Raw genomic sequence first — 23,163 nt, forward strand, 5'->3', positions numbered from 1 at the left:
CCACATACAGGAGGTTTGTAGGACCCCAAATGGACTCAAGCCAAATGAGAAGCTTTGTGAGATATATCATAATCAAAATGTCCAACACAAAACTAGGAAAGAATATTAAAAGTTACAAGAGACAAAGAACAGGTCACATTTAGAGGCAAAACCAGTAAGTCTCACTTCTGATTTCTCCATTCATACCCTAAAATCAAAGATGGCCTGGAATGAGATATTCTAAACACTGAAAAAATCAACTGTTAGCTAAGGTTGCTATACCCAGAAAAACTCAGTCGCAAATTCTAAAGGTAAATAAAAACATTCCATGACAAAAGTAAAGGAATTCATGAGCACCAAACCAGCACTACAAAGAATACTTAAAAAGATAAATTTCACACAGAGGAATGAAAAAACAATTCCCAAACCCCACAGAGGAAATTCAATAGAAAAATAATCAAGACAGGGTAAACTATAGAAAAAAACAAAATGGTAGGATACCACAAACACATACCCATACTAAAATTGAATGTTAATAATCTCAACTCCTTAACTATAAGACGTAGATTATCAGAATGGATCAAAAAACAAAATCTAACTATATGGTGTTTACAAAAGACCCATCTCATAAACAAAGACACCTACAAGTTGAAGGTGAAAGGATGGCAAAAAATGTTCTAGGTCTAAGAAAACAAGCAGGATTAGTTATTCTCAGATTTGACCAAAGTAAATTTCAAGTAAAAGTTGACCAAAAGACAAAAAGAAGGACATTATATACTAGTATATAAAAAAAGAAGGACATTATATACTAGGCAACAATTCAAAAAGAAGGTATAATCATAGTAAATATGTGCATCACAAATATCAGCACACCCAAGTACATGGAAAAAATTCTCTATGACATTAAATTTTACACAGACCCCCCAAAACCATAATAGAGGGGGATTTAAATATTCTCTTATCACCAATAGACAGTTAATCAAAACAAAAAAATCAACAAAGATATCTCCAACCTAAATAACACTATAAATCAAGTGGACTTAATGAACAATTACAGAATATTTCAAACAGTTTAATTAACTTTTTTCTCAGCTGCACATGAAACCCTTTCCAAAATGGTTCATATTCTAGGCCACTAAGCAAATTTTAGCAAACATTTTAAAAAATGCTATAATCTTGTATATCCTATCATATGATAAAGAAACTAGAAATTAACAGCAAGAAAAATAATACAAAACTTATAAACCCATACAGATGGAATAATAGTCTTTTCAATGAAGAATAAATCAAAGGGAAAAATAAAAAAAATCAAGAAATTCTTAGAAATGAATGAGAACAAAGATACAACATATCAAAATCTCTGGATCAGTATGAAAGAAATTTTAAGAGGCAAATGTATAGCACTGAGTACCTACATTAAAAATTAGAGAGATCCCAAATAAATAAGCTTATGTCCCCCTCAATATCTTAGAAAAAGAGAAACAAACTAACTCCCAAACTAGCAGAAGATAGGAATTAATTAAGAACAGAGCCAAAATCAATGAAATTGAGAATAAGAAAATACATAGGATTGATGTAACAAAAAGTTGGTTCTTTGAAAATATAAATAAAATGGACAAACCCTTAGCCAAACTAACCAAAAAGTGAGAAGCAAATCAATAAGATGAAAAAGGAGATATCACCATAAACTCCTCTGAAATCCAGAGGATTATCAGATCATATTTAGAAAATTTATACTCTAAAAAAACTAGAAACTCTGGGAGACATGGATGAAGTTTTAGACATATATGACCTGTCCAAATTGAACCTGAAGATATGGATGCAGTAAACAGATAAATATCAAGTTATGATATTAAAACAGTGATTAAATACCTTTCAAAAAAGAAAAGCCCTGGCCCTGATGAATGATCAGTTGAATTCTACCAGACCTTTACAGAAGAATTAATACCAGTCTTTTTCAAATTATCACATGAGCTTGAAGGACAGGGAACTCTCTTAAATATTTTTATGAAGCTAGTATAGCCTTGATACCAAAACCAGACAAAGATGAATCAAGAAAACTATATAGCAATATTTCTGATGATTATAGCTACAAAAGTCCTGAATAAAATATTAACAAACTGTATTTCAAAAAACACATCAAGAAAATAATACACCATGATTAACTGGGTTGCATTCCAGGGATACAAGGTTGATTCAACATGCACAAATCAATAAATGTGATTCATCATTTAAGCAGAATTAAGAACAAAAATCACATGATCATCTCAATAGATAGAGAAAAGGCGTTTTGATAAAATCCATTTATGTTAAAAACACTGACGAAAAACAGATTGAAAGAACTTACCTCGACACCATTAAGGATATTTATGACAAACCCAAAGCCAACAACATACTAAATGGAAAAACTAAAGGCTTTTCTACTAAATTCAGGAACAAAACAAGGATGCCCACTCTCACCACTACTATCAATATAGCCCTTGAAACATTAGCCAGAGGAATTAGGCAAGAAAAGGAAATCAAATGAATACAAACCATCTCTGCCAATGATATGATCCTATATCTAGAAGATGCAAAAAAAAAAAAATCCACCAAAAGACTTCTAAAGCTTTAGAGCTTATAAATGAATTTACAAAATATCAGCATACAAGATCATACTCCAACAGTGATTCAGTTGAAGAAGAAATCAGGAAAACCATCCCATTCACAATACATTTTAAAAAAGCCATACTTTGGAATTAATCTAACCAAGGATATAAAAGAGCTCTACAATGAAAATTATAGAACACTGAAGAAAGTAACTGAAGAAGATTCTAGAAGATCTAAAAACATCCCATGTTCTTGGATAGGCACAACTAATATTGTCAAAATGTCCATACTTTCAAAAGCAATATACAGATTTGGTGCAATCCCCATCAATGACATTCTTCACAGAATTAGAAAAAAGCATTTCTTTTTTTTTTAAGAGAAAGAGAGAGAGGAGAGAGAGAGAGAGAGAGAGAGAGAGAGAGAGAGAGAGAGAGAGAGGGAGAGAGAGAAAGTTTTCTTAATATTTATTTTTCAGTTTTCAGTGGACACAACATCTTTATTTTATGTGGTGCTGAGGATCGAACCCAGTGCCCCGCGCATGCCAGGCGAGCGTGTTACCGCTTGAACCACATCCCCAGCCCCTAGAAAAAACATTTCTTAACTTCATTTGAAAGAATAAAAGACCTAGAATAGCCAAAGCAATAATAAACAAGAAAAGTGAAGCAAGAGAATCACAATACTTGATCTACAGAGATGCAGTAACAAAAACAGCATGATATTGGCACCAAAATAGACATATAGACCAACAAACATAATAAAAGACACAAACACAAAATCCTATAATTATCTGATATTCGGCAAAAGGTGCCAAAAGTATAGCTCAGAAAAAAAGTAAGCCTTTTTTAATAAATAGTGCTAGGAAAACTGGATAGCTTTATGTAGAAAATGTAATTAGACCCCCATCTTTTACCCTGCACAAAACTCAAATCAAAATGGATCAAACACTTAGGAATAGACTAGAAACCTTACCACTGGTAGAAGAAAACATCTGGTCAACACTCTATCATATAGGTGTAGGCACAGACTTCTTTAACAAGATCCCGAAGCATAAGAAATAAAACTAACAATCAATAAATAGGATGCCATTAAACTAAAAAGCTTTTGCACAGCTAAGGAAGAGTGAGCCTACAAAATGGGAGAAAATCTTGGCCACCTACTTCTCCGATAGGTGATTAGTATCCAGAATATACAAAGAAGTAAAAAATATTAGCACAAAAAAACTCCTACAAATAACCCAATCAATAAATGGAAAAAAGAACTAAACATACACTTCTCAGTAAAAGAAACACAAAATAAAAATCAGGGAAATGCAAATGAAAACTATCCTAAAATTCCATCTAATGCCAGTTAGAATGGCAAAGATCAAGAATACAAAGAACAATTAGTGCTGATGAGGTGTGGGGAGAAAGGTACAGTTGCACATTGTTTGTGGGACTCCAGACTAGTACAACCAGCCTGAAAAGCGGTATGGAGATTCCTCAAAAAACTAGGGATGAAACTATCATATGACCTCACTATGCCACTCCTGGGTATTTTCCCAACAGATCTAAAATCTGCATACTACAGCAACACAGCCATATCAATGTTTATAGCAGCACAATTCACAATAGCTAAATTATGATATCAACTCCCATGTCTATCAATAAATGAATGGGGCTGAGTTCGGTGGCACATGCTTGTAATCCCAGTGACTAGGGAGGCTCATATAGGAGGATCACATTTTCAAAGCCAGTCTCAGCAACAGTGATGTGCTAAACAACTCAGTATGACCCAGACTCTAAATAAAATATAAAACAGAGCTAGGGATGTGGCTCAGTGGTTGAGTGCCCATGAGTTGAATCCCTAGTACCAAAAAATAAATAAAATAATAAAATAAATGAATGGAGTAAGAAACTGTGTGTATATATCTAGATATATACACACAGAGAGACACATAAATACACAGATACACACACAAACAAAACAAACAAAAAGCAGAGTTCCATCCAGCCATTAAAAGGAATGAAACTATGTCATTTTGTCATTTGCTGGTAAATAGATGAAAATGAATAATATCATGGTAAGTTAGTCAAACTCAGAAACTCAAAGGTTGAATGTTTTCTATCATATGCAAAAGCTACAGTAAAATAAAGGAAAGGAGGAGGGAAGGATAATATTATTTTTAAAAAAATCAAATACAAATTAATAGACAAGTGAAAGGAAGTCTAGTAGTGTAGAGGAAGAAGAGGGGAAGGGGAGGATAGGGAGGAAAAGGGGGAAGGAAAGGGGAGATCATAAAATGAAATTGATTTCCATGCATGTATAAGTTTGTTGGGATGAACCCAACTACTATATACAACAATTAAGCTCTAATCTAAAAAAATGCAAAAAAATCCTAATCTTCTAAAGTTATATGTTGATATATTGATGGATGAAATAATATTATACGTATCTCAAAAATAATACATCTAAAAACAAAACAAAACCAAACCAATATGGCCACAGGTATAGAGTTTGAGGGCAATGGCAAGACTGTCCATGAGTTATTGAAAATGAATAATAGGCACACAAAGGTTCATTATACTCTTCTGTGTGTTTTGGTTTATATTTGATATATTTAATAAGAAAGTTTTAAGAATATCATTTCACAACTAAGACTCATGTCTCTATAATGTCAAAAAGAGATCATCCAAATAAATCTAAAATAAAACAAAATAAAATATACAAATTATTTTATTATAAAGATTAAATTTTATTATATTGGACTTCTATATATCCAAAAATAGACATAAATCATAAATATTAAGAAAATATTTGCTATGTCATATATACATGTATAATAAGTGAGGAGTATCAAACATGATTAAGAACTCTTCTAAATCCAATAAAATCAATCCAGAATGAAAACTGACAAGAGATGGTAATTTCTCATAAGAGAAGAGATGGCCCAGAATCCCTAAAGAATCACTTGTTCATGTTTACCAGGTGATTTATACATATAAGTATAGTCAGTGAATCATTCATTGTTTAAATTATCAAATACATTGATCAACAGAAAAATGAATGTTAGAAACTATGATAAATTTATATAATGGGATATGACTAGAAATGGACCAAAATTTCATTTCACAAAATTGTGAAATGCTTTACACAAGTATAAATGTTTTGAAACAATGCTGAGTATAAAAAGAAAGTCAAAGAGTGAATACAATATCATGTATTAGTATTAAAATAACTTAAAATGGTATTTATATTATATCTATATATAAGTAGTTGAAGAATAAGTAATATAGTAAATGTATTTTCTAGAAAAGTTTATGATGATCACCAGAATTAGATGACAGTTCTTTTTGTTGGTGGAAGTAAGTCTATTCTACGGAAATTTATAATAGATTTAAATTTATATAGTTCCAAGAATCCAGTGGAAGGGGCCTAGGAACAAAGACATTCACATCTAGACACATCATAAGTTGTTGAAAACTAAAACCCTCCAAAAATAATCAGAAATAACCAGAGAAAAAATATGGTAGCATTTCTTATAGGAAAATGATAATCAAAATATTGTTGGTGCCTCATCATATTCATGAAAAAACAATGAAATGGAATGACACATTAATATCTGGAAATGAAATAATCCAGGTTTCTCAGTTCTGGTGAAACTAAGCATACTGTATACTCAGGAAGAAAGGGTTTGGATTTGCTCTTTTTAGATTCTAGTCTTTAAGAACCAGGTGATTTAATGTCCATAAATTAATTAATTTTAAATGTTAAATTTAATGGTGAGTCACGATGTTTAATTTTTAAGTCTTACATATTTTATGGTGTATTATTAGAAAACATTTTTGTTGTTTGGACTCACACTCTAATCTATTGAGCTCCAATGGACAACATGAAATGACATAGTATAAGAAATATAAAAGTTGACATTTCAATAAAGTTCACAGAGGCTTTAGAGTAATTTCTAAACCATTTCAGTTTTCCTAAAATTATTTTGAGTATTAAAAATATTTTGTAATTTAGATAGGTACTCTGTATTATAAATAGTGTAGTTGCTAGTACCACTCTAAATCAATCATTTGTCAAAAGATACAGAGAATTTATCTGCACTTAAGTGAAAGAAGTCATCACCAAGTTTGGTCTTTCTCCACATTATTATACTTAGCATTTAGTATTTCTTATAATAAGATTCAATTACCAGGTAGTCCTTTCTGTGATTTCTGCTCAGGAACTGGATAAACTACTTTTATATCATCATAAGTCGTCTTTTTCTTCTTTGGAGAAGCTTAATTAAAACATGTAATAAAACATTGGATTTTAATTACAGTGATAACAGAAGTACCAGAGATAGACTTTATACATTTTATGTCCAGGATATGAGCCACTTGCTAATCCATATGCAGGATTGTGGGGTGATATGGGAGAAGATGGAGAGAGAGATGAAATGGGACATGCTTTCAGAAACAGAGTTTTTTTCTGTTACAAAGGAAAATCCATACTGCAGTCTATTGGAACATATAATTTTCTCTACCATGAGAATGCATACCATAATAATGACTGGGCTGAAGATCTACCAGCCTACAGTGATTACTGCAATTGTTGGATTTGCATTATAGCCTGGCACAAGCAAATGTAAATGCATATTATAATGCAGGATAGAATATTTGTTTTATACAATGCACAAATGTGTGTGTGTATGTGTATATATATATATATATATTTTTCTTTTTTCTGATAGAGATAATTAGAGTTTCTTTTTATAGCTGTTTAGGTGGGCAATAACTTGACTGTGCTCAATGAGTTTACATCAGAGATGTAAAATGTGAGAGTGATCTGTTTCCTCACTGATCACCGGAGAAGAATTTTCTAATACTCCCTCCTTTCCATCCTCTGAAAGTTCCAACTTGGTGGGAAATTACATTACTATAGTGGTATAAAACAATTTTATTTGTGAAATACATATTATTGTTCTTCTGTCATATTATTATAAATTCATAATGTACTACCAGTTCATAGAAAAAGATGTGAAGTAATAAGTATTTAAGGTAACACTTGACATTCTTTTCCTAGTAAATGAGATTGCTGACAAATATGTTGGGGTATATAGAGTTACTAAAGTGATTTCTTATCTGAAGCATGAGATTGCAATCATTGCTTCAAAGAATTAAGCAGACTGAATCAACCCATTTATCAAATATACTTAATATATAATTTCTTTTTGGGACCAGGGGATGAACCCAGGTATACAACTGAGCTACGTCCCTAGTCCTTTTCATTTTTTATTTTGAGACAGTGTCTCACTAAGTTGCTTAGGCCTTGCAAAGTTACTAAAGCTGTTCTTGAGCTTGTAATGCTTCTGCCTCCTGAGTTGCTGGGATTACAGGTTTGTGCCATGATGTCTGGCTAGCATATATATTTTTCTTGAAGCTCTGTGACACAAAAAGGTGGGAGTTACTATTGGAAGTGATTAAGGCAGTGGAAAGTCTGTAATAAGTGCATTTTGAATGTTACAAACTATTGAAGGGATTCAAAAGAGAAGTATCTTACCATTGGGTTATCAAGTAAGACTTAATGAAGGCTTAAAATGAGGCTTAAAGTATTGTAGGATTTTGATAGAGTGAGAAGATCATTCTAAACTGAGAAAACTGGGTAAAGAGGCAGAGAAGCAGGAAATGTAACCTGTATTTTAGGAATGTCAGTAGTCTTATTTGACAGACAAATGAAAACAACAACAAAAAATGTTGCTTACTATGTGCCAGAATGTGGGGGTTCTTTATAGAAATTATTTGAGGTATTATCTTTGTTTTTAGATGGTTAAACTGTTTCTGAGAGCTTAAGTAATTTTAATTTGCTCAAGCCATTTACAAGGCCATAAAATGAGTTGGACCTTGGCAGTCTGGCTCCAGAGCCTGTTCATCTTATCCCTAAATCATAGATATCATCTTAAAAAGTGTATAGTGTGGAATAAAAATTAAAATTTAAAATTTGGAATGGATTCCTTTTAGCAATGAATGCTTGCCTAAGCAGTCTGAGCTACTTTTAATAGGCAACAGCTTTGTGGGCAGGAGAAGAAAACATCAGAACAGAGTTTTAAATGCAATTGGGGAACAGTGCACACAATAGATTTGTAGTCAATTAAAAAAAAAAAAAAAGCCAGCTGAAACTAGTCAGTCAATCTGCTGGAAAGTCACAAGGAGATTCTAACAAAGAAATAGGATAAGAAAGAAACAGGATTGACATCATGTTCTTTCCTATGTAATATTATTACGTAGTCATAGATAGTTAAAACCCATATACTCTTTTACATTTGAGCCAGTAAATGAGGAATGGAATTCACTATAGTTTTATAATGTTATAAATAAAAACGAATCTGGTATGGATTGGGCATAGTGATGTCACTGCTCTATATTCTGTATTTCTTCTTTACACTTCATTTTTTAAGTTCTTGCTTGTGTACATCCTACATTCTTTCTTATCTTCCCCTTTTTATTTCCTGGTGCTGTATATTTTCACTGGTTGGTAACCAGCAATTATCACACACACAATTATCACAATAGCAATTATCACACACCCAACTCTATAGTTTCAGTAGTATAGGAACTACAGTAGAGGAAAACTCGTCTTTTGAGTCATGTCATAACATTGTTTCACTTTGCTGTATTTTTTACACATAAATATCCATCATTCAACTTAAATCGTAATATGAAAATTATTAGGTTAGGCCCTTGAACCAAGTGTAAGCACACAAAATACTACAAAAGGATTTTTACATAGATAATTATGTCCTACTTAGCTACATTGCCTTTTAATGTCCTCACATTCATAAATGGCTCCATCTTGTCCACTGTTTTCTAACGTACTTTTCCCTATATCTTCTTTAAAGCCGGTATCGTGCATTTTTTGTAAATGATAAGCCATTTTTTTCTCTAGCAGGACTTGTTTCTAAAACATTTCAAAAATAACATCAATTTGGTTAACATCAATTTGCCATTTATAAATACAAAAATACTATTTAAAATATGACAGTATATTGGAAATGAGCAATCTGTTTTGTGACTTGTAAGAGTTCACACTAAGCACAAAAGTGGGAGGGCAATAAGGGGTACACATCTAACTGTGGTCAAGTATGAAGAACATTTTTAACATTCAGATACAATTGAACTCATTGCACACTTTTGGGGAACTAGTACAATTTCTCTTCAGATAGGGTCTGTTATTCTTATCCTGGTAAACTTAAATAATTTTTCTAATTAAATAATTTTTAATTAGAAGATTCCTGGAGGCCTAAGAAAACGTCACCTCGGTCTACCACAGGCAAACATAACATAATATATGAAATGTGACTTTTTTTGTGAATTTCTGTGATAGTATAGGCCATGAATGTAGCGGAAAGAAGATAACTTATGAGAAAGAAACCCAGAGATCCTCAGAGAGTTTTATATTCAGCAAGAAAATGGATCAGAACACATGCATAATGAAACTAAGATTGCATAAAGGACTATTCTAAAGAATGAAATTGCATTCTAAAGAGTAGTAATTGCATCAACCATAAGATTAAAATTATATCTATTTTTACTGGTTGCATTGAAAAGACTTCAAATCACATTGGGAAGAGTACTAAAATGAGTCTTACCTCGGTAATAAGAACTAACTCGTCCTAGATCAAATGTAGCTCTGGCTTTGTCTAAAAATTTATTTTTAAAAAGATATGAATAATCAAACTTTCCAAATAAATTACATATATATAAGAAAAATGCTAAGGAATATGTATACCTATGGAAAAATATCCTGTACACAAAGTAAAATTCCCAATAATTGACATTCAGTCAAAGAATAAAAGGTCTATAAGAAAGCAGGGTAACATAACCCATAGAAAAAATAAATCAATGCACTAAAATCAACTCATAAAAGACACAAATGTTAGAATTAAAGAAAGAGTATTAATATAGTAAATGTAACTGCATCCTGTATGTTTACCAGTAAAATAGGAGACATAGCAGATGTAATATAAGCCAAGATAAAATTAGGATATATGAGCTAAGTAATGGAAAGGATACATTAATGACATTATAGATATTACAAAAGAAACTGACATGAATTCAGCAAGAATAACTATTCAAAAGTAAACATATGGAAAAAAAGAAGAGTTTCAGAGACATGTGAGATAGCTTCAAGCAGTTTAATACCTGCAAAGAGAAAAGACAATATAAAATAAATATTTAACAATAATGACCTAAAGTGTTCCAAAGTTGATAAAAATCATAAATTTGCAGGCTCAGGAAGCACAAATAACCAATTTTACAGAAAACAACTAAAATGTCATCAGGCATATAATAAACTAATTTCTCAAAACTAGTGATAAAAAGAAAATCTTAAAAGTTTCCAGGGATAAAAAAGTTATGTTACATAGAGAGAAACAAAGTTAAGAACAGCTGTAGAAAATAGAGCAGAAAACATATTTTAAGGTCTAAAATAAAACAAAAGGTCAATGGGGAACTCTATATCTATCTGATATTGATTGAAATATGAACTAACATATTCAAAGAAAATCTTGCAACATAAATGTAACATAGTTTTTCAGACATACAAATTAATTGACTAGGAGAAGTATTGAAGAAAACCCTTCAGAAAGAAGAAAGTTCAGATACCAGAAGAAAATATAGATATACAAAAAAGAAGGAGGAACACTGATACTGGTAATCACATGGCTAAATATATAAGATTTATTATTTAAATGATATTAGTATATGGATTACTGTTTATACATATGTCAATGTATTATGATATATATATATATATATATATATATATATATATATATATACACACACACACACACACACACACACACATATGGCTCAGGTTCTAAAAATAATATATATGTATAAATATATATATATATGTATATATATATATATATAATATATGTATATATATATATATGTAAAATGAATGACTGAAACAGATAAAGACCAAAGGAAAATAGAAAATAGAGTATATTATTGTAACATTCTTATATTATGTAGAGTAATAGCACTGTAAGGTGTACACTAATAAATAAAAGATGCATACCAGGATTCCTAGAGCAACTAAGCCACAAAGCACCAAATTACATAACAGAGAAAAAAATAAAATTCCAATAAAATTAATTTTAAAAATAATTAAAATTTAACAAGAACAAGGCAGAAAATGTGGAATAAGTCAATAAAGAAAAATTTAGACAAACAGAAAACAAATGCTGAGATTATAGGTATAATATTAAACATATTAATCATAATATCAAATATAAATGTTTTAAACGACTTAAAGGGAGAGACTTTCAGATTGAATAAAATAGTCAAATCCTTCTATATGAGAAGTATGTCCAAACAAGGAACACAGAAAATGAGCCAATAGAGGATTTGGGGGCGGGGCGGGCAGGGGTTACTGGGTATTGAACTCAGGCACAATCGACCACTGAATCACATCTCCAGCCCTATTTTGCATTTCATTGAGACAGGGTCTCACTGAGTTGCTTAGGGCTTCACTTTTGCTGAGACTGGCTTTCATGTCATGATCTTCCTGCCTCACCCTCCTGAGCTGCTGAGATTACAGGCATGTGCCACCATGACCAGCCTGGTGAATTAATAGAGTTTTAAAAGTAATAATAATAATAATAATAAAAAGAAAAAAAGAAAAATGTTATGTCATGCTAATGCTAATCAAAAGAAAGTTGGAGTGACCAGGATTCCTTAAATAGAATTGATATCAGTAAAAAAGTAAAAAATGTAGCATTCTATTGCTCTCAAAAAAGAATGATAGTCTCTATGAGGAAAAATAAAAGGAAGTGGTAAAAATTGCATATTTATTGTCATGGAAAGTTGCTAATGGTATTTCACTAAAAGAAGAGGGAATCTCCAAACCAGTCTGTAAGATATAATACCATATAGTTAATTATTTATTGAAATAAACAAATATTCATGGAAACATTATGCAGGGGTATGTCTGTGTGTCTATGTGTGTGCTAAAAAGTTAATACGGTTATAATTAGTTTATGGATGTTATCTCTTTTCTTATTCTAATTTACACTATATATCACAACATACTACATGTTATTAACATTAAAAACAGTTAAGCTTAAAAAATTAATTGATGAGAAAAAAATCACAACTTTTACCAAGAATTTCTCATTCTCAGAAAAACTAAGTTGGTTATTTAATTTTTATAAGAATTATAACTACAGCATGTGGTATAAAGCTAAAGCCAAAGGTAATTATATCAAGTAACAGGGCAATATGTTTTACATTATAGAAAAATATTTCAGTTAAAATATAGTAAAAATGTTTATAGCCAGGTGTGGAGGTACACAGCTGAAGTCTCAGTAACTCAGGAGATTAAGGCAAGAGGATTCTCTAAGCCTAGGAATTTGGGGCCAGTCTAGGCAACATAGTGAGACAAAGTCCCCCCAAAAAAATGTTTATAAATTTCAGTTTTGTATAATGCATATTATCTAGGGCAATTATCCATGGTCATCTTGCAGTGATTTTTACGTTGGAAAAAACCTCTCTTCAAACAGCCCCAAACTAGAGTTCACCCTACCTTTCTGTCACTCTCTTCTCTATATTTACGCCGCTGTTCTTCTACCCTCTGTTCTCTTTTAACATCTTCTCCAATCCTTGTCAGAAGTAACATCTCTTTTGTCTTCCATTCCTAGAGAGCACAATGTTACTAGACTTGGTGTTTGTTCCCTTCCCAGGGATACCTTAATTTTGTTCCACCACCCAAAAAATTAATCAACTCAAGGGCCTAACAAGCATCTGTTTTGGTCAAGCATAAGCAAAGTCATACAGTGGCTTTGGAATGGGCTTTCCCCGCCCCCGACCACTGTTTCCTATTTTAAAAAAGCAGGTAACATGTTGGTTGGTTTGTTTTTTGTGGTACTATGGATTGAACCCAGGGCTTTGCATAAGCACTCTACCACTGAGCTTCACCCTCAGCCCTTTTTATTTTTTATTTTGAGACAGGGTATCCTGTTATGGCCAGGCTATATAGGCAATGACCAAAAGACTCCATTTTATCCCCAAACTCCATGTCATGTAAGAAATGCTTCTCCCATGGGAAAACCATGCCTTTGTACCTATCAACATTTGCTTAGCTTAACATATTGGTGAAATGATGAAATTGTTCCTTCTATTCTTATATCCTGTACTTGTGCAGTATACCCTAACTACATAAAATGTTAATGTTTGCCTAGATAATAGTAACCATTTTTCAACTTGTACTCAACTACAGTCATTTTTACCCACTTCCCCTTCTGCTTATGATCTTAGATCTCATGATGTTTGTTTGTAGTTTTGAAATATAGCAATAGCCACTTGTGAATAAAGTACTGACATGCTTTAGAAGGTGTGTTCTAACCCCCGGAGCGGGGTCAAACAGTGTAGACTTGAAGCCTGCCTCCTCCTCCCACCAGCTGGTGGCGGGCTGGCTGGTGAATAAATATGGTTCAGTTCCCTGCTAAATTTCCAGGCTGGTTTCGGATTTGCAATCCTTCTGCTTCAGCTTCCTAAATACCTGGGATTACAGGCATGTACCACCACAATGGGCCATAATTATTTTTTACTAAATATAAATTCAAAATTTTTTCCTCTTCATACCGAGTGATATAGGGAAGTGAAAGTGTGTCCAGTAACTCTTTCACACTATGGAAGTTAAGCTAGGTGTGGTAGAGAATGCCTGTAATTCCAGACTCAGGAGGCTGAGATGGCAGGATACCTTGAATCCAGGAGTAGGAGTCTAACCTGGGCTACATAGATGCCTGTCCCCAAAGAGGAGAGGAGCAGAAGTTGATTTATATGTATAGTGTGTGGTCTCTGCCTTAATTTTTTATGTGATAATTTATACATTATAATTCTGAAGATAGTTTAATGGGTGTAAATTATTTAGAAATGAAATGACTTGAACTGACTTCATGCATTATGGCATACATTATTTACAAATGGAGAAAAGTGTACACAATTTTTCCTCTCAATACTTTAAATCTATTATGACTCACTTCTTCAATTTTTCTGCGAAGATTAAGTTTTCTTCTTGTGTGTTCCCGCTGACGCCTCTCTTCTCTATCTCTCTGGAGTAGGCGATGCTCTTCTGCTGTGCGCTCTAGTTGTTCTAGTTCCCTACATATCATATCCAGATACCTGAGAAAGAGTGCAAACATCATGAAGTGAATTGGATGTTTCCTGCACTATGGGATCTTGTGTTTGATATTCGCAAATCATCTCTTTGCTTGCTTTTCACTTTTTGAACTATAGGATTTTTTTTTTCCATTAGTCCTGTTCACAGACCTTCAGTTCAGCTTGACTCATAATATTTAACTCATTTTAAAGTCTTCCTATTCCATTTGTATATGTTGTCATTATCAAGGCAATGGGACAATGTGTATCATACTAATTAAGGCATTTGCACAGTAAACATTCAAAACTCAGTGAAGTTGGAAAGAATGTTGATATAATTGAAGCTGCAACTTCAAATCCAGAAAAAAAAATGAATTTTCTGAAAACAAAGTGAGTCCTTGTAATTTATAATTCTTTGAACAAATCTTCCATTTATAGTCTGGGTCTCTGGTACATAAATATCTTATGGTATTATTGCAAAATATATCTGTGGAATAAAAATTAAAAAATAAAATTCAGATAATACAGCCTAATCTTTCAACTCCTAGTGAAGGAAAAAGAATGTCACCTACCTTCACCTAAATATACAGATTTGACAATGGAATGTTAATGACTGAGTTATATCTGAATTAATTTACATGATTTTTAATTTTTTTAAAGATAGCTTATGCTCATATTTTGCATCAGATATCTTAAACTAGAAAGTTTTGGGCTTTGTATTAACTGCCTCAAATTTAATGCTGTCAGATCCTAAAAATGGATCATAAAAACTTGTTTTCAACATGTGCTAAAAATATTTTCCCTTCCTCTCCTTCTATAGAAAGGGTTTTGGACCCGTTTTTCCTTCAGTCATATCTTTGGCTTACCTCTTGGTTTAAGTTTATCTTCTCTGGTAAAGCTTAAATTTTCTTTCACAGCCTTGACACCAAGGTTCCCAATCCCTGTATCTCTTTGTCTCCCCACCTTCTTCCTTTCCACACTAAGGACTATAAGGGAGTTAAGTAGTATCTTCTATTTAAAAGAAAAAAAAATCTTGCCTTCAATGTTTTCCAGTATTTTTTCAATTTATTTGAGTTCAAAATATATATGTAAAAATATGCATTAATTTCAGTCTTACCTGTGTCTTATTAACCTCTCCTGGTCCTTAATAGATTGTGCAGCACCCTCATGTAACAACCAATTCTGGAAGTGTGCAATTTCAGAACATTCAGGGAGATGATTGGTTTCCTGCAGTCTACGTAGTTGTTTTGCAATCATTTTCTAGTTTAGAAATGTATATTATAAATATGTGATTTCTTATATTTCCCAGAAATAGAGCCATTAGCATTTCTAAATTGCATAAATTATTAATCATTTAATTGCACTTAAGTCTATTTTGAATCTATTAGACACAGAGACAACCAAACCAAAATGAAGATTTATTTCTCTGAAAATTAGAGATGAACCCTTCATTTGTATACCTGTTTTAAAGAAATTAAATAAAATCATCGGAGAAGCAGAGGACAAGTGGGGAAAGATACACAACACTTAAAAGTGTAGGGAAGTCATTCTCATTTTAATCCAACTCTCTAATCTCGAGCATAAATTTACAAAGACACGTTTCCTTATTTTGAATTAACTTTCTTGCCCCTAAAACCTGAATGTTCTCCCCCTCTCTCTAACACAGATGTGCCCCATATACAGCTTAGAGTTAAAAATCAGAAGAAAGTCACTGCCTATAACCGCTCATTCTATGGCCAAGAATTCCATTGCACCTTTAAGAAGAACATTTTGATAGAGTCAATGCAGGTGAATGGACGTGAGTACAACCACACAGTGTACATGTTCTTAGAGTCATCTGTAGGACACCATAGAATTTCTTCATACTGTTTTCTTCCTACTGCTTAACCGGTTTTGGATTACAGTTTAAGAATCTTGCTGTCACAAGATACTTCCTATTTGCCACAGATCAAGCAGAAGTAACACATTTGACCAGAAATTTAATTTCCAGATTAAGTCAGTCACCTTTAGTGATTTAATGCATGAACTAATTCCTTTCCCATTTTTGGTCAAAGATAGCCAACTTACAAATATTGTCTATTCCTGTTCTAATTTTTTATTCAGAAAAATACTGAATTACTTTGTCAAGAATTAAAAGTCAAAGTGTTATTAAAAACACACACACATACAAACAAAACTTTTTTCTAAACTGCTTAAAGAAATCAAGTTGAAGTATTTAACTTACTTGTTCCCTTACATAGTTTCTTTCAAAGTCTAATTTTAAGCTGGTGAGATATTGCCTGTATTTATTTAATTCCTTCAAGGTACACACAATCTAAAAGCAAAAACAAAAATGTATAAATATTTTAATTATATAATATAAAAAAGTAATAATCACTTTGCAGAGGAAAAATAGTAGTGACAAAATTTAGTCACATTTTGGTATCAATAGTAATAGTATCATGGATAGTATCTTTCTATATATGTTGAATATAAAGTAGAATACAAAGAATTTGTAGAATATAAAATAATATTTTTTAAATTTCTATCCAAAATGACCTATAATATAATAAGGAATTTATTACTAACAATTAATTGAAGTTATTGAAATAGTAGTTCTGATTAATTATAATTCAGATTATAATTATAAATGTAATGTCTAACTCAAGTAAGAACATTCCATTGGGATTCAAACAGAGTGAACAGTCCTATTTCATCCAATTTTTTATATTAATACACCACAGTGAATCTCATCATCATGTACATCCACATGACACTAATAAGAAAAAAAAAAAAACTATAATAGCAGAAGATCAGTAGAGGGAAGGGAAATAGGGGAGGAAGGAAAAGAGGGAAAGGGGAGGTTTTGGGGACTGAATGAGAAAAAAAATTATATTTCATACTTTTAGAATTATGTTAAAATGAATAATAATATTATGAATAACTAAAAAGAATCAACATAAAACATATATGGTTCATAATCCTGACAAGTGTACAGTGCCATTAGAGACAAATAAACAAGACAGTAATACAGCTGAGGCAAATAATATATTTTTACCATCATAAATTACTTATTTATAATTGTGATATTTCAAAGAAAAAAAGGTGAAGAATTAATTTCATTTAGAAACACCTGTTGTCTGATTTTGTTTGGCTCAAACACTGACTATTCTAAGTCAAAGGTGATACTGGCTCTCCAGGAAGGTATAGAAGCACACATGTATGAATTTTTAAGTTTTATTTTTCATTTACAAAAAGTAAGTTTAACCCACTTTATTATTGCTGGTGATGTAGCCACCTTTCTTTAGTCTCCTCAGGATATCTTTGCGCTTATAGTAGGCTCTTAAATGTGGATCATGGAGGTTTTTATACTGGTTTTCCAAAAGCTGACAATAAGGATCTGTCAGGTTAAAACCGTAGGACGGTCGAAAAAGCTGCAAACACAGATTCAAAAATATTACATATGTAAAATTGGTGCATTTTCAAATTTAAATAACCTATTGAGATGACCAGAAATAAAACACGGTGGAAGAATCTGAACAGGAGAAACTCCAATGGAAAGATTTACTTGAAGCAAGTTTGAACACTATTCTCCTTTTTCTCAATTACATGAATTATTCTAAGGACCCAACCTCACTGATCTGTATCAGTCTCTGACCCTAATCCAGAGAAGACAGGAGGAGAGGAAAAGAAAAGGTAAAGTGTAGAAATTTTTTAAGGCATAAAGCAATGCTAAGATTCTCCCTTTCTTAATTCCTCTATCAGATCATGGTATTACATTCAAAAGGATAGTATTAATTATATTTATTATATGTCAACATCTGTAAAAGAAAATCTTTCAATGTAATTAAATGGAAGTAACTTGAACAAACAATAAAAGCAAAACTCAGATGTTAAAACTTTGGGGTTAAAGAGTCATTGTATTTTCGGTCTTTAATGAAAGAAAATTCTACATTCAAAGCAAACTCTAGATCTACATAGTTCAACATACCGAAGAGCCAACTTTAAAACATATTTATAGGAAATGAGGGGGTTTTTGCATTCTATCTAAGTTTGGCTACAACAACACAAGTGTGAGTCAAAAAAAAAAAAAAAACAGATCTGGAATCAGATGAAAGAAGTGGAACATGTGGGTGAGCTGGAAAACCAGGGAGCATGTGTCTTTTCTGCAGGCATCTAGTTCCATGAACACTATCACATAACACAGTGCATGATCCACACATGACTGCAGCTATTGATTGTGACCTCCAGATCTGACTACAGATATAACTTTGTTCAATACTTTTATAAGTACTCAGAAGGCTGGCTGGGTGGGACCCTACAAAGACTTCCACAAAAGGGTAGAGAGGAGGTAAAACATAATAGTATAATAATTCTCCCTTTTTACTGAAAATCTTCTTTGTTAAGTTTCTGACCCCCTGTTTAACACTACACTTTAATTGCTTCCAAGTGGCCAAATCAGAAAACCAAATTTCCTGTTTACAAAATGCTTCTCTGAAAAGCATAGAAAAGAATCTGCTAGCATAAAGTCTTTAATTCAATGAGAAAGACATCTCTCCTGTAAAGGAAACAATCAATAATAATAAGTTGAGGAGGGGACTATCTCTTTTAGATGGTGATATTTAGTTTTCAATTTTGTTTAGATGTTTTTGACCTTTATTTATTTATTTTTCTTTTAAATTTTCCCCCTTCCCCCCCTACCTCCAGGGTGGTACTGGGATTAAATCCAGGGATACTCTACCACTGAGTTACATTTTCCAGCCCTTTGTTATTTTTACTTCTTTCATTTTGAGAAAGAGTCTCAGCTGATGAGGCTGGCCTCATGCAATCCTCCTACTTCAGCTTCCCAGGTCCCTGAGACTACAGGTGTGCACCACTGCATAAGGCAACTGTTGACTTTTAGTTGTGCCAGGCATATGTTTCTCAAGGTGAAACCTGATCACCTAAGCCATGAAAAGGTATTACCTTTTAATACATGATTCATTAAAGCCAGGGTAACCCTTTGTTGTCAATAGAAATAACTGGTTTTTCTATATATAAAAATAATAAAGATTTACTTCATCAAATATATAATGCTAAGAAAAAATAATCTCATAAAGTCAGTCTTCAGGGAGCTAGCCTGGTACCTAATTATGGCCAAATGAATAATTTTGGAATAAGTAATAGAAAATATAATTTTAAAAAGTAATATACAAATGAATTTATTGATTGAAAAAATGGTAATACAGTAAACAAATTAGAAGCAGATGATAAAAGACAGGGCTAAGTTTCTATGCTAAAGAGAAATTATATCATTGTATGACTAGTAATTGAATAAATTTCAAACAAATTTTAGCAATAAATGTGTGTAGATATGACACAAATTTTGTGAGGTTGGCTTATTTTTTTAAAATTAATACATAACAATGGTATACATTTATGGGGTACCATGTGATATTTTAATGCATGCATAAATTGTGTAGTGTTCAAATCAGAATGAACACATTTATATCTTCAATATGCATCATTCCTTTGTGGTGAAAACATTCAAAAAATTTTAAGACAAAATATAGAGTACATTATCATTACCTATAGTCACTATATGTGCAAGAGAATACAGAACTTCTTTCTCCTATCTATATCTTAGCTTACTATATTCAAGTAGAACAGATTAGCTTTCAAAAAGTAATTATGTTTTTGTCAGAAATAAAACTTATTTTGGGAAATAAGTATTTCCCAATTTTATAAGTATGTCCTCATATTTATTAGGTGTTACACAATGTAAGTGTTCCCCAAAATTTACATTTTGCAGTCTTAGCTTCCAATGTGTTATTAAAAGATAGAGTCCTGGGAGGTAATTAATTAAGTCATGAAGGTTGAGCCCTCAGGAATGGTACTAATGCTCTCCTAAGAGACCACAGACAGCTCACCAACTCTTTTTCTGCCACTTAAGGGTTATAAGCAGAGGGTGCTAAACAGAATCCAACCATGCTGGTACCTTCATTTCAGATTTCCAACCTCCAGAATCTTGTAAATAAATTTCTTTTGTTTTATAGATAAATAGTCTATAGTATTTTACTATAGGAACCAAACTAAGATATTCGGCAAGTATAAAATAATCAAAGGGCTCCACTTATTTCTGATGACATCATAGTGAAAGGGTTGAGTTCACTTAGAATTCTTTTACAGAACTTTTTGGAATATTGATCAAAGTAACCACTCAATAAGAATATACCGAATCTCAAGAATTTGTCAATAAAAGCTGGGGAGTTTTCAGACAGGGATAGAGTTGAGGACTAGAAACATGAAAATATTTGAGAGAAGTAAACATTATAATCCAGTCTGAGTGTTGAGTGAGATCAGTCAAACCAAGGACATGTGAATTCTAAGTAAAGATAAGCTAGTCAAGGTCTATACTGGCTCACAAAGAATCTTGAAGAATGACTCAGATTCATAGATTAGGGAGAAGAAAAACTGTTGAACTAGGAGATTGGAGGACAAAAGCACGGTGTGGATGTGTGATTATGAAAGACATGTACTTGAAGTAGCCAAGGCTCCGGAGATTTGACTGAAAGGCCAGATTGGGGTAAATCTTGGGACCACCTCCTCACAGAGGCAGGGCCATCTTTTTCCACGTTGTGTGTGAAAACAGCATTGGGCTCAAAACTCACACACACAAAAAAAGTGTTTTAGAAAGAGAGTTTAGTTATTAACCAATATTACTATTGGATAAAATCGTAACACATAAACAATAGCAGCCTTTGACCTTTCATTCAAAATACATTTTTAGGCAAATAAAAACTAATTATGTTGTTATATGTGAAACATTACTAAAACTGTTAATAAACTTCCATAAGTTATAAATTAAGACAGAACTCAATAAATTAACTTTCTGGCTCGTGATTCTGTCCAAATTATATAGGATGAAAATGCTTTACATGAATTATAAACAATGCCTCTGGACAGATGTACGTTTGATTGTTTGTTGTTGTAGTTGTTTTCTCTCGTGAATGTTAACGCAAATTCCCTCAGTGGATTTTGTATACTGTAGCCTCTGAATTTAAGAGCAAGTAGAAAGGGCAAAGAAAACTAAAGACAGTTAAAAATCAGTTTACCTTTTCACTTATATTCGTAGTAAAGAAAACAGTATTACTTCCTGGAATCACAGGCAGCTTGACGCCAAGGGGCAAATCCAGTAGCTGAGAGGCTCCCACCCCTGGAAACTGGGTCTTGTGTACACCCTGTCAGGCACAATTGGACACTTTAGTTGTTCTTCTTTTCGGTGGGTGAACCCCTTTGGTTCAGGCCAGTCTCCTCCCACTCCCACTAAGGAAGCCCTGGCCTCTCATTCCGGGTTGCAGGGGTGCTGCGCACCTGATGCCCATGAAGCCCTCCAGCCTCGCGGGGGCCCCTGCTCCAGCTCCGCGGGTGCGCGCCAAGGGGGCGCAGGGCTGGACCGTTACACTAAGGCCAGGCCCTGTGTGGCTAGGCCCTCCCCAGCAGGCCTGAGACCCAGCAGAGAACAAAGACCCCGGGCTTGTGGCCACTCACGTCTCCGCACTGCTGACTGTCCGCGGCCAGGCTGCTGGAGCCCGTCTTGGTGGCGGCGACATTGGCAGCCTTGGAGCAGGCTCTGAGGTACAGCTCCATAGCCGGCTAGGCCCCGGTCCTCCCCCGCCGCCCTCCGGGCTCGCTTTCCCAAGCAGCGCTTCGCCGTCGTCCCTCTGTCGCGACCCGACGGGCAATGGCCAGTGCCCTGGGTCTCGAGGCCCCACCCGCCGCGTTCCCGGCTAGAACGTCGAGGACGGGGACGAGCGCAGCGGCCTCGCGGGCGGTGGCGGCTCGCGCAGGGGCCAGAACCCTCCGGTTGGGAGGACCGGTACTCAGGCCTGGTCCCAGAGACCGACTGCAGTCCAGATCCCCTCAGAGGATCCAAACCCACAAAGCTTGGTTGCGGGGTGGCTGGTTAAGGTCTCCTGAGCGCGTGGACGAGGGGTTCTGGCTTTCCACACCTGCCACATACACACATTGGCACCACCCGTGCCCAGGCTCTGAGGGCTTCTTTCCATGCGAGGTCCCCAGGGGTATATCAGTTTCCACTGGCCTCCTCCCTCCTCTGGCCTTGATCTTTCCTTGCTGGCTGTCTTCTCTTTTACTTTTAGGACAGTCTTGCTTTATCCTGTTTCTCTCTTTCTGTTTTTCTTAACCACCCAGTCAAATTTCATAAAGTTCCCGCCTCCTTTGCTCCACCCACCGAGGTAGGCACAGTCCAGAACAGTGTGTGACATAATGGCTACTGACTTTAAGCCGCATCATGAAGCTGGGGCAGATACTATTTGAACTCAGAAGCTAGGACTTGGCTTCATAGGTTCGTTGACTAACAACTATTCCCCATGATTTCTGGGCCCCTAGTAATACTCTGCTAAACACCTTTCAAATATTTCATTCTTAACAACAGCCTTGCCAATAGTTTCCCGCTTTTTTTTTTTTTTTTTCAAATATTGAGAAA

General features: G+C 33.7%; 1 protein-coding gene across 1 annotated transcript in view; it reads right to left on the reverse strand.

The window, feature by feature from the left end:
- Fsip2 (fibrous sheath interacting protein 2) overlaps positions 1-22,629 on the reverse strand; it is a 73,853-nt gene extending 51,224 nt beyond the window's left edge. Inside the window, exons 1-9 of the mRNA XM_076865833.2 lie at positions 22,206-22,629; positions 21,770-21,895; positions 17,948-18,109; positions 16,921-17,010; positions 15,814-15,956; positions 14,579-14,720; positions 13,123-13,233; positions 9,363-9,486; positions 6,743-6,829 (exon numbers count right to left, since the gene is read on the reverse strand). Coding sequence (XP_076721948.2) covers positions 6,743-6,829; positions 9,363-9,486; positions 13,123-13,233; positions 14,579-14,720; positions 15,814-15,956; positions 16,921-17,010; positions 17,948-18,109; positions 21,770-21,895; positions 22,206-22,304 — 1,084 coding nt within the window. The 5' untranslated portion in view covers positions 22,305-22,629. The remainder of the gene's footprint in view (positions 1-6,742; positions 6,830-9,362; positions 9,487-13,122; positions 13,234-14,578; positions 14,721-15,813; positions 15,957-16,920; positions 17,011-17,947; positions 18,110-21,769; positions 21,896-22,205) is intronic.
- Positions 22,630-23,163: the final 534 nt, after the last annotated feature.

Source organism: Callospermophilus lateralis, chromosome 9 (genome assembly GCF_048772815.1).
Source record: "Callospermophilus lateralis isolate mCalLat2 chromosome 9, mCalLat2.hap1, whole genome shotgun sequence".
In the NCBI taxonomy this organism is placed as follows: Eukaryota; Metazoa; Chordata; class Mammalia; order Rodentia; family Sciuridae; genus Callospermophilus; species Callospermophilus lateralis.